Source organism: Limanda limanda, chromosome 7 (genome assembly GCF_963576545.1).
Source record: "Limanda limanda chromosome 7, fLimLim1.1, whole genome shotgun sequence".
NCBI lineage: Eukaryota > Metazoa > Chordata > Actinopteri > Pleuronectiformes > Pleuronectidae > Limanda > Limanda limanda.
Genome location: NC_083642.1, coordinates 8,926,901 through 8,939,233, shown reverse-complemented (window position 1 = coordinate 8,939,233; position 12,333 = coordinate 8,926,901). Strand labels below are relative to the sequence as shown.

At 44.5% G+C, this 12,333-nt stretch overlaps 2 protein-coding genes across 2 annotated transcripts; one reads left to right on the top strand and one right to left on the bottom strand.

Moving 5' to 3' along the window:
- The first annotated feature begins 731 nt into the window (after nt 1-731).
- irf10 (interferon regulatory factor 10) lies at nt 732-5,779 on the top strand. Its single transcript, XM_061074452.1, has 8 exons — nt 732-1,138; nt 1,920-2,115; nt 2,346-2,422; nt 3,162-3,192; nt 3,530-3,634; nt 3,722-4,108; nt 4,296-4,414; nt 5,221-5,779. Exons 1-8 carry the CDS (start codon nt 968-970, stop codon nt 5,323-5,325), a joined length of 1,191 nt encoding a protein of 396 aa, XP_060930435.1. The 5' UTR covers nt 732-967; the 3' UTR covers nt 5,326-5,779.
- An 82-nt stretch (nt 5,780-5,861) lies between these two features.
- On the bottom strand, nt 5,862-9,161 carry zmp:0000000926 (uncharacterized). Its single transcript, XM_061074456.1, has 2 exons — nt 7,526-9,161; nt 5,862-7,375 (listed from the first exon to the last, which is right to left on the bottom strand). Exons 1-2 carry the CDS (start codon nt 9,107-9,109, stop codon nt 6,908-6,910), a joined length of 2,052 nt encoding a protein of 683 aa, XP_060930439.1. The 5' UTR covers nt 9,110-9,161; the 3' UTR covers nt 5,862-6,907.
- Between the last annotated feature and the right edge of the window lie 3,172 nt (nt 9,162-12,333).

The window sequence follows — 12,333 nt, the reverse complement described above, 5'->3', positions numbered from 1 at the left end:
AAAATGGTCCTCACAAAGGCATAAGTACAGGAACACACACACACACACACACAAACTTTCATTTCACAGGTTAGGGTGGAGCTGCATCCACATGTGTGTATTTGTACTGCGTGTGGTGTGCGTGTGTGTGTGTCTGTGTGTCTGTGAGTGTGTGTCTGTGTGTCTGTGAATCTGTGAGTGTGTAACAGAAAGAAAACTGAAATGAAAAGGCTGATGTGGCACCAGTGGCTGTGTGTGTTTGGATGAAAGCTTCTCTCCTGTTGTTCACATACTGGAAAACCTTCGCAACGGAAGAAGAAAATTATCCCAAGAAAACGAAACTTGGGAATAAGTAGTTTCAAAAACTAAAAAAACTAAAGTGAATCTTACAGATGATTTCTTTAACACATTTGTAAAGTTAACCAGACTTAAAAATGAAGGCATGATCGTATAGAATGACTCCATAATAATATTTATAATATTATTGTATTTTTATAGCACCTTTTTAAAGGCAAACACTATAGGAACCTGTTAAAAAGCAAAGATAAACAACGTCAAATAAAATATTGTAATAAAACATTATTAGATTTTTCTTTTGACCCAGTGACCTGCTCGTGTTACATCCCCCTCAGCCACCTTAAATGGAAATGATTTAACTTAACTACGACTCAGCGACTAGAAGGAAAACGAAAGTATAAACCAAAGCTCCACGTTTCGCTTTCGCTTCTGGAGCGCATTTGGTTTCAGGCGCGACTTTTACGCACAAGTTTGCGATTAACTCTCTCTCTATTGCAAACTCCATTTCTCACCATCACCCGGCTGCGGTTTTGTGTTTAAATTCCAGACGCAGAATAAATCAAATTATTGATGGTTTTCTCGCTTGCGAAGGCGAAGACGTGATCGGGCTGCGTTTCTTTCGCACATGTCTCCGCCTGCGTGGGTCCGAGGTTTGTCGGTGGAGCTGTAGGGACCGAGTGATGTGTTGAAGATGGTGGAAAGACCCAAGCTGCACCTGAAAGAGTGGCTGGTCGGTCAGATAGACAGCGGGCGCTACGAGGGGCTGAGCTGGGAGGATGAGGACCGGACCATGTTCAGGATCCCCTGGAAACACGCAGCCAAGAAGGACTACAAGCAGACGGAGGATGCGGCTCTGTTCAAGGTCACTTTACAACCTCTCTGCTGTTATAAATCATGGCACCTGCAACATGTGGGTCCTGTGTTAAACTTCGACTTTTAATACATGAACACCTTGATGAAAATAGTTCATTTTGATAATAGTGTCGTATAAAAACATTATTTATAATATTTCGTAATTAGAGGCCTGTGACAAATGAACACATTGACTTTTGCATATTTATAATCACTTTCTTACTGTTTAGAAATAAGTGCTACATGACTAAAATGTATCATTATTGTTATTATTATTGTAGTATTGTAGTATCACCCAAAACACTTAATAACATAAAACATATTTGACCAATTATTATTCTTAATATTATTATTATTATTATTATGCTTCTTACTAAAGCTGTAAATGGTTAAGAGCTAATCCTGAAACACCTTGAAACGAGTTTGAACATAAACCCTGTAGCTGGCTTAAGTCTTAACTCTGTGTTAATGTTAATGTATGTAAGGAATAACTTAACCATTGTAATCAGAAAAAGTTAAATTTAATATTTATGATTTTTTTATCATCATTCAACAATTTAATGGCAGGTGACATATACCTATGATTTCTGAGAAGGAGTATTTTGTTTGTCCTTTCAAACACTCTTGATGGATTAAAGTCAACAGAACAAAATTAATTATTCCTGTAAATAAAATTACACTGCCAATCATTTCATTTAAATATTTGGTACATGTTGAAATGTGTGTTTAGTCTACTATCTCCCCAGTTTAACACTCTAACCGTAATATACCATTTCAATCTTTGCATTCAGGCCTGGGCTGTGTATAAGGGCAAATACAGGGAGGGAAGGGACAGGGCTGACCCCACCATGTGGAAGACTCGCCTCCGCTGTGCACTCAACAAGAGCACGGACTTCCAGGAGGTTCCTGAACGCAACCAGCTGGACATCACTGAGCCATATAAAGTCTATCGCATCCAGCAAGACAATGGGTCAGTCAGGCCAGCAGGTAAAAACCAAAGAACAGGTTTCTCTTACTTTTAAGCCCTTAGCTGATCTGCATTGGTATCATATTTATATTTCTGGACCATGGCAAGAGGGAGAAAGGAAAAAGGTCAAAAGGGTTGAAGTTTTTGCCTATATACTAGGATAGCATGAGCCCATATCGCCACTAAGGTGATTGGTGGAGGTCATTTCTTTCTAACTTGAAAAAATCCATGATTTTTTTTCTCTCCCCAGAGTCTCTACAGAAGAAGGATGAAGCGATTATCAGGACTAAGATGTCTCCAAAGAGTCCTCTTATTTTGGATGAACAGGTTAGTTCAAAACTTGATAATAAGACAGGAAGATATAAACTGACAAAGTAAAGCAGTGAACCTCCAGAATACTTGACAGTGGGTTGACGCCATATGTCCAACAGACGTAAAGATAAGTGTTAAGAACACTGTGTGAGGGCAATCAGTTTGTTTTCTATAGGGGTCAGTATTTCTAGTTTCTCACTGTCTCTTTATGATTAACAGCATTTTCTTTCTAACTTTATAGATATAGGTATAGTTTATATGCTAGAAGACCCGGCCTTGATCCCCGGTTCCCTGAGTCTTTTGCTGTTGTTTTTTAGGTGACACTTCAGCCGTGTCACTAAAGTCAAACATTTTCAAATGTTTGGTTTGATTATATAAATCCAATTCCCAAATCCCAACATTCATTATCTCAAAGCACTTTTTAAAGGTAAAGACTCAACAATATTGTAGAGAAACCCAAAAGTTCCTACAATCAACAAACACTGACACTATAGATATGTATTTATAGATGTAAAGATGTTATTAATGATAGCAGCTCCAGTTAACAGTAGAAGTGTATAAGTAAATAATTGGGAACTAATATTGATAATAATAATTATTATCAAGTCATGTCCGATCTGGATCATGCAGCTCTGGAGCCTGATAAATAAATACATGATCAAATCTGTTATAAAATACACATTGTTATATGTCACCTATTTATTGTTTCTGTTTTGTTTTTTTATTGCTTCCTTTTCAAAATGAATCATTTCAGGCTGATATAGAAGAAGAAAAACCATGGAGCGGTAAGTGTTACACACAGGCGGGTTCAGAATTCAAATGAAAAATCCTGCCGGTAGATATGAGAGAGTCAATCCTCTCCTGTGGATTCATAAAGATATAATAAAACAGGAGAAATACCTAAAGAAAGTCTACAGTCCATCATGTAGGACTTAGTCATGTTTGCATTCAAGGACCCCTTTTTGTATTGGGAGACATTTGGGGCCTGTATTGAAAACTAATCTAAGCTATGTTGGGCCTAAATTAAGAATACCATAATGTACTTAATTTTAAAATAATAAAAACAATTCTATATATCATAGTATTCTCACAGTATTGTCTAATTTCTCTGCTCTGCTTCAGTGGATCTGAGGACGGAGCACATGTACTGTAATGTAAAAGGAGAAAAAAGTGAAAATCCTCTCCCTGCTCCTGCAACCTTCTTCAGCCCTGGACTCACCGTATCGGGTAAGAAACACAAATTAAACCGACTGAATATGCTACTGGCCTTTTACGCTGTATCACTTAAAAAGAAAACCTGTGTCTTGTGTGTAGACCTTCGTATGCAGGTGACGTTGTTGTACCAGGGTCAGACTGTGATGAAAGTGACCACCAGCAGCCCAGATGGGTGCTTCATCCTGCAGGGCCAGGTTCCCTGGGGAAGTGAACGCATCTACGGACCCTGCACCGCCCAGCAGATCTCGTTCCCCTCCCCGGGCTCTGTTTCTCTGCCCTCATGCATGGCCGAAGCAATGAATCGCCTGCTTTGTCACCTGGAACGGGGCGTGCTGTTATGGGTGGCCCCAGACGGGATGTTCATCAAGCGTTTCTGCCAGGGCCGGGTGTACTGGAGCGGTCCGCTGGCCCAGCACACCGACAAACCCAACAAACTTGAGCGAGAAAAGACCTTCAAACTGTTGGACGTACCCAGATTTGTCAACGGTAAGGCAGCACACGATAATTCTTCATGTATGGTTTAGTCATGTAAATCTCACTGGAACAGAATTTGATTTATTTAAAGAGCAACAGATTGACTGGGATTATTGGGAGTGAAATAAAATAATTGTTACCTATGCAAAAAGGCAACATGTTTCTATGCTGAATGTGAATATTCCATATGTCTGTGCAGAGCTGCAGAAGAGTTTACAGGGTAAAGGACCTGCACCTTCTTATGAGATCGAGCTCTGCTTTGGAGAAGAGTATCCAGACCCTCATGTACCGAAAACCAGGAAGCTGATCATGGCACAGGTCAGTTCTGAAGTTTCTTTTTTGTCGTCTCGTCCTATATTGTCCAAAGTTTTGGTTGCAGATAAGGAGTCATAATTAAAAATGTCACCATGTGTTTACTCAGGGATTCAATTAAAAAATGTTTGACACTTACTTTAAATATTTTATTGTCCCAAGGAGTGCCCATTAAAAAAGACACATTTGAAACTGCAAAATCAATATAAAATAATGTACATGCCCATTCATCTAAAATATATCCCATTTGCATTTTTTTGTCATGGAAATTTACATTATTTTATATTGATTTAGCAATTTAGTGAGATAAAAAAATTTCCTCAATCAGAACAGACAAAATGTGAAATTCATGTAGAACCTCATAATTGTCTCTGACAGGAAGATTATTTTTCAAACAAGTTGGTTAGCAAGTAAACCCCCAAACCCCCTGACAGATTTAATGAAACCTGGCAGAAGGATGTAGTTTGGGTCAAGGAAGAACCCATGAACATTTGTATGTGGATCTTAATCAAGGGGGGAGGACCCAGGATTTTTCTGTTTATGAAATTTGTCAACATTATAATTGATTTCTCAGAGAAAAATTGATGAATCTTGATTGAAAAAAAATCGTAAAATGTCTGGGGGACTGTTATTTTAATATGCGCACAATTAGGTTTAGATCCAAATAAAAATCTGGAAGCTAGTGAATTCAAACATGGTTCCATCCTGAAGGGCCCCTCGTCAGTCGGACCGCAGCTGTAACATTGTAAACCACCAGGAGAGGTCCTCATAGGCTCACTGATAGCATGTTGCTCTGTGCTCTGCTGGTCCAGGTGGTGCCTCTGTTTGCAGTGGAGCTTCTGCAGAGGTTCAACCCGGGAGCGAGTGAGGAGACGCGGTCGACTCTCAGCTCCAACACAGAGGGAGAGAAGAAGTAGAGAGACTGTGAAAAGCATCCCTGCACCTGGGCCACCATGAACAATACACATAAACTGTGACTTTCTGCAGCCTGGCATCATCCGGAGGTAGCGTATCATCAGTGGAGATGTATATATGATAAAGAAATGATGGACGTGCTGCAGTGTGAGCCGGTTCGCAATGAGGAAAATTAAAAGCGATGTTCTTTATAATTTTTTTTTATCTTATGTAGGTTTTTTTCTTGTTCACCACACAGCTACTCCGCCAGGATTTATCAGATGTAAGAAAACATCTTGTTACTAATGTTTTATAGAAGTTTTTCCTGCATCTCTATCTTAATTTCATATTCATCATATGTATCAAATAATAATCTAACCGTTTAGTACCTCACAACGCAATCCAGAAAATAAAATGACACTTTTGATTAATCTATAAAGCTTTTTTTTTTTTCTCCTTTATTTCTAGCGAACATCATTTAACAGATTCACAATGTTTTTTTAAAAATATACATATATTTTTGTAGCTATGACATTTAGAAAGAAAAAATCAACAGGTAACGTTTTCTTTTTCGAAAATAAAAAAACAAACAACTAAAGTGAGAGAGTGTGCTGAATCAAAGGAGATACCCGTATCTGAGTTTAAAATACTTTCATTGTTTTTCCCTGCCCTCGAACATATACAGTACGTTAAAAAAAATAAACGAGACGGGAACAGAAGCGTACAGTACACAGGGGTCAAGAGTATTCACAAAGCATCATGTTCCAACGTGTTATTAGCACCATTACTCTCCAGCCGTGCTGCACTTTCTCATTCTCTCCATCATTCAGTTTTTAATGGAAAAACACCACGAGTGTCAAGGCGATGTGGCACAGACCTGTCTGTGTGGGTGGGATTGTCTGTTACGCAATTTTCATTAGTGTTCTCCCTTTTCTCAGAGATAATGTTAAGAACATATTGGAGGGTAATGCCTTGACGAACAATTGTTTTTTGAAACGACTCCCGGCGATGAGAATAAAAAAAGGCGAAGAATTTGCTCGTACATTCAACTTGCCCGCTCAGGCCGACACTTAAGACATCGGCTCGGAAGCAAGAAAAACAATATAGAGAAAAAATAAAAAATAAAATGCATTGGGAAATTGACAGAGAAGATTGCATTAAATCTGTTTAGCATATTTACTGTATATAACATCTGTAATATGTATAGTCAAATTTCGTTCATATATGTCTGCACTTCCTCGATAGCGTTTACTTTCATAACACTGACTGAAAGTTGATACCCTGCAGAAAACACTGTCAGTAAGTAGGTGTGTGCGACAATCATTACAAAAACAAAGTGAATACAGACAAGTGCTTGATTGTCTCACTAAACGTCTTCAGTGCATCTGTAAGGAGCCGTCCAGAAATCCTTCAGCTGCTGCTCCTGCAGTGTGGACACCCGTAAATTCTCTACTGTTTTTATTTTTTATTCCTTCCCTGCAACCCTGCCTTGAGGTCTCTCCATTGTTTGTCATCGTGGGTGCAACAGAGACAAGGAGGGTGTGTGTTTGTGTACTCATGTGTGTGTGTGTCAGTGTGCATGTATATGTATGCGTGTGCAAGTTTCTACTGCCACTTCATCAACTTGGAGCTATGAGGTAAATCCAGGAGGCTTTCATCAGTTCCGGTTGAGGGAAGGGCGTCAGGGGCGGACCAGCGGCGCTTGCGTGCACGTGGCTGCTCTCGAGCGGGGGGGTCTGCGGCCAGAGTGCGTGGCGGGGCTGCAGCGGGAGGAGGTGGGTGGTGGTGAGGAAGAGGCGGCGGAGGAGGTGGAGGTGGCATCTCCTCCCTGTGCGAGCTGCTGGACTCCCCTGTAGCCTTTTGGGGGAGTTGCGTGCGGTGCGCCCTGGAGCCGGTGCGCGTGTGTGTCCGGTGGGTTTGGCTGGGCGTCGGCGTGAGGGCCAGGCAGACGTCTCCCTCCACCAGCTGGCGGCAGGGCAGGCCGTACAGCTGCGTGGTTCTCTGGGGACTGCAAGAAGACCAGCCTCGGTCCTGCACAAAGAATGGGTACTCCGCCAAGACCTTCAGTAACTCCTACAAAAAAAGCACACAACATTGTTACACACATTATTACAACAAATTGTATCAACTGAAAGTGCACCACCATACTCATGTACTTACTCAAAAGTACTCATCATGTCATGCAGTTAAGAGTACTTGTGTACTTCTGTAGAGAAAGCTGACCTGAGTGTTGCGGTCCGTGAGGTGGACCTGCAGGTGGCTGAAGCCCTGGGCGTTGCTGGGGGCGATCAGCAGCACGGTGCAGGTGCTGAGGTGGAACTCAGAGGAGGTGTCGGCGCTCCTCAGGAAGTCCTCGGTCCGCAGCTCCTCCACCCGCTTCAACCGCCCGCTGGCCAACTCGATCAGAGATCCCTTGGCGAAGTGAGGTAGGAGCGCTGGAGGAGATGGGTGAAGGGCTGGGGGTGAGGTGTGAAGATGGCAGGGAGACGATTCCCTTCCTCTGTCTTTTTCTCTGTCCCGTCGTCTCTCGCGCTGTCTGTCCCTTTCTTGGTCTTTGTCGTGCTGTAGGTGCTTCTCTTTGTCTTTAGCTCGCTCCCTGTCCCTGTGCGAGACTTTGTCTCTTTCTTGGTCTCTTTCCCAGTCTCTTTGCAATCTTTCATGGCTGTTAGGCGGACCCAGAGGTGAGTGAGGTGAGTTCTTTAGATTGTGCTGCCTGGGGCCCGACTCCCTGTGCAGGTTGTACAGAGGGGTTCCTGAGGGGCTATAGTGTGGGTAGGGCTGAGGGCTGGGGTGGCACACTGATCCCAAAGAGTAGTAGATCTGGGCCTCAGCTGGTGTGGCCCCTATGGGGTCCAGTTGTCCCCCTCTACCAGCCCTGGGGTCTGCTCCGAGGGGACTTGAGGAGAGTAAATTTGAGCCTGTCTTAACTATGCCATGCGGATGTCTGTCCTGCAGTGAGGAATGTGGCTCAGGGTCCTCCTGAGTTTGAGAGTCTAACAAAAATTGCCCTCCAGAATGGAGGTGGGAGGTAGGATCCTCCTGCTGTCTCCGTCCACCATTGGTATGGGAGCTGTGTGGACTGAAGTCCAGCCTGGTTCTGCTGATCTCACTCCCGTACTCTCCTGTGAGCAGAGCCCTGGAGGTCGAGACAGTCCTGCTGCCTGGCCCATCCAAGCCGTTGGGCCTCTTGCTCAGGTACCTGTGCCTGGCATCAACTAAGCTCGGGTCTTGGGGGTAGAGAGAGTGGTGGCTAAACAAGTATGATGGGGAGAAGAGAGAGGAGCTGTAGTCGCGCCGGCCGCTATTGACATAGGACCACATCTCTCTTGAATCGGCAGGGAAAGGAGTCTTGAAGGAGGAGGCCGAGGAGGAAGCTGATGAGGATGGCAAGGAAAGGGAACCCTCCCCTCTGAGCCACCGGGAGGAGTGGGGAAGGGGTGAGGAGAGAGGATCATCTCTCCAGGCGGGAGACCCTGAGCTTCTCCTCTCGCCTATCTGCCCTGGGAAAAGGGGAAGAGAGACAGAGGGAGAGTAGCCCAGGTGCCATGGGAGGGATAGGGGGAGGCATGGTGCAGGAGCAGGAAGGGATGGAGGAGTGTGGAGGAGATGGGGGTTTGGGTTTGTCAGAGCTCGTTCCCTCTCACCGGCCTCCCTGCCCGCCTCCCCTCTGCCTGTGCTGGGCCGACTTCGGAGCGGCACAGGGGGTTTGAACTCGTCCAAAGTGATGTGGCGTTCTATCGATCCCTGCCGAGACTCCCTCTTCTTGGGAGGGAGGCACTCTTTGCCGCGGTCGGGGCTGGGATTCATGGGTGGGCTCCAGCGGCAGTGGGGGCCCCCTGTGTGCGGGTGTAGGCTAGGTCACATGGGCCTCGCGGGAGAACGAACGGGGCAGACAGAGCGGAGGGCGGCTACACAGCATCACTGTCGGATCACTGCTGGTTCTCTTGCACTGGAGCGCCACTCACCTAGAGGATGAGCGAGGACAGACGCAGATATGAGGGGAAAAAGGGAGGGAGGGGAGAGAAACAGAAGAAAGGGAGATTCAGACTGAGCAGCGATAAAAAGGAGCTGTTTCAGACAGTTGAAGACAAATCATCCAGCGACTCCCTCTTCCAGAACTACTTGAAAAAGGTCAGAAACCCTTAGCTTCCTGATGGCTGTCACTAATTAGTCATTACCTGCGTGCACTGTGGTGGGAGTGAAAGTACCCGACTTACTCGTTTTATTCAAAACACATTACTCCCACATGTGGGCTATAAATATATTTTGTAGCCAATGAACTTCAGAGGCAGAACACACACACACACACACACACACTCACAGCAGGAGAGTTTTCATCTCTGACTCTCGGGGGAAGATTGGAATATGTAGATATGTTTTTGTACCACTTTCATGAGCCACCCCCACGACACCCCCGGGGAGTTCTGTGCATATTCTATATAAGCTTACTACTACCCCCCCTCCCCCCCCCCCGCCCCTTCTTCTTTCAGACAGACACACTTGGACAGCAGCAGACACACAAACACTCCCTCGGGCGGCTGTACTTACTCCCCCAGTGATAGGCAAAGCTGGTCACCACCCACCCAAAAGCTGAAGAAACACTGTTGATATTGCCACCAGTGGTTGTGCGTACCGGGTGTGTGTGTCTCAGCATATTAATTAAGTGTCACAGCAGGGGTGTGGGGAAGTGTGTGTGACAGTTTGCGTGAGGGCATGCATGTGTGCCATGTTTGTACGGCTTTTTTTGTTGGTGGAAATGTGTGAAAGTGTTTATTTGTTTAGGTCTTTGTGTGCGTGTGTGTTTGTGTTCGAGCCCTCGAATGTGTCAGAGATTTCGCAGCCTTGTTTCATTCAGTGAGAAGTGCGGGGGAACTCTACTAATTCTTTTTCCCAGCGTCTAAATGGGCTTTTCTGAAGTGATGGCTGCCGCAGCGCCAGCCCAGCTGTTCCCTCCACCACCGCCACCCCCACCGCCGTCCCTGCTCCCGCCGCCGCCACAACACCACAGCGCCACGATGCCACTCAGCCCCACGCTCACCCGCAAGTCTGTCTCAACAGCCTACCAACTCCCTGCCGTCTCACCATCCGCCACACTGTCACCATGGCAACTGCGTCCGCACACACATCCATTCGTTCGGAGAGGTTAGATGGGGATACTCCGTGGAGAGGCGGGTAAACTGTTGCTCATCAAGTGATTCGGTCCAAAAACAGAATAAGTGTTAGCGTGGAGCAAGCTGTTTGTGCATCTGAGTGGAAAACTGCAAACTGGGTGGTGAGAGGAGGGGAGAGTTATTGTTCCAGACACTGACAGCAGGGCTGCGATAGGATTCAGACGTGTGAAATGTTTATGATGAACAGTTGTTTTTGGCAGTAATTAGGTGAATTGGGATGTTGCTGTTAAGATGGGAAATATTGTATAAGTCCGGCTTCACTGATATATTTTCAATTCAGCCGAGACATTATGTGGTTTCCGGTGCTGAACGAACCCATTGACCTGCAGGCTTACATGAAAAATGATGGTCTGCAGATTTCAGCGCTTCAGGCAGCGGCGACAACAAAAAGTAATTCCTTACATAAGTGTAATTTCTATCAATATTCCTTGAGGAATAATCAGATCTCTATCAAATTAATTATCATCAATCTATCAATGAAATCACATTTGCATAGCCCATCTTCCCAAATAACAAATTTATTGACTAAATGATTCGAATGAAAATACTACAATTTCTACTATAAAAAGAAATATGCCAGTTATTACAAGACAGGTTGCCATTACAATAATTATAAAATATCAAAATATATTTTCAAGTGGCACACAGTATTCAAAAGGTCTGCATTTGTCAAAAGTATTCATTTTTTCCCCCCCCGTTAGTCCTCTCCACTGCTGCACTCAAGAATCAAAATCTTTCAAATTGATAAAAATCTGCCGTCTGTCTTTGTCCTGAAATTACTCTTTTGAAGCGCTCGTGAGGAAAAGGTTGCCGAGGTATTAAACTCACCAAAAAAGAACAAGAAAACAACGATCGCACTTGTGCATGTGGAGGAGTTTGCAGAGAACCGTCTTCTAACAGAACCCTCCCACACTGTGCACACATGCACGCAGCGCTGGAGTTGATCTGGGGCTACTGTGGTTGAAGTATTTAAATATCCACTCCAACAGATCACAGTAATAATGTTGTTGCACTTTCCTTCCAAAAAAATGACTCCTTAAGGCTTTTTACATGCCATGTAAGCACGGATGCACATTTATGTCCCTCAAACTGATAATGAAACACAAACTAAAACAACTGGCATGAAAGTTTTTTATATTAAAATGTAAAATGCAAGTTTTCTTCAACTTACTCTCAACTTGCTCTCATGCAACAGTCAAATTTGACCCATTGATTCTCACGGTTCCATCTCATCCCGCCTTTTCTCCGCGTGAATTGCTCAGGAGAAATATTAAAGGTGCATCCTTCATAACTGCAAACCTCTTAAAAGCATAACAACAGTTTGTTAGTGACTAGTTTCCCCTGTTTCAATCAAAGTAACAATACATTCAGAATTCAGCAGTGCTACCTGAAACAGATAAAGACGTCAAACAGCAGCTCTCCAGTTCAAAATGAGCAGTGAGAGAATGTGCGAGCAGACAGACGATGACGGAGCCGGCAGTTGCTGTGATGTGATGTAAGACTGACCTCAGTGCGGGTTGAGCAGACGTCCCGGCATTTGGCCGTCATTCATATTCCAGTCCTCCCAGAGGGTCAACCCACTCCTCAGCTCCTCACTGGGCTACACTGCTCCTCCACCACACCACCGCCTGTTCCAACACCCGCAGATATCAGCAGCCTTCAGCTACACCCTGACTCTGATCTCTGCACGCATGAAATAACACCAGCAAGCCCACCGAACTGAGGGAAAGAACTGAGAGCACTGCTATCCGTCTCTGTGTCAGTTGTGTATGTGAGTGTGTGTATGTCAAGAATGTGTGTGTGTGTGTGTGTGTGCGCTTGTGTGTGCAAAGGGCTGAGGAAATGAGTAATATCTAGCAG

Excerpts from the sequence above, each read along its gene's own strand:
- irf10 (XM_061074452.1), top strand. The coding sequence starts at position 968 with ATGGTGGAAAGACCCAAGCTGCACCTGAAAGAGTGGCTGGTCGGTCAG. Across the intron at positions 2,116-2,345 it reads TGGGTCAGTCAGGCCAGCAG|AGTCTCTACAGAAGAAGGAT; the intron begins GTAAAAACCAAA and ends TTCTCTCCCCAG. Across the intron at positions 2,423-3,161 it reads CTCTTATTTTGGATGAACAG|GCTGATATAGAAGAAGAAAA; the intron begins GTTAGTTCAAAA and ends GAATCATTTCAG.
- zmp:0000000926 (XM_061074456.1), bottom strand. The coding sequence starts at position 9,109 with ATGAATCCCAGCCCCGACCGCGGCAAAGAGTGCCTCCCTCCCAAGAAG. Across the intron at positions 7,376-7,525 it reads TCACGGACCGCAACACTCAG|GAGTTACTGAAGGTCTTGGC; the intron begins GTCAGCTTTCTC and ends CTTTTTTTGTAG.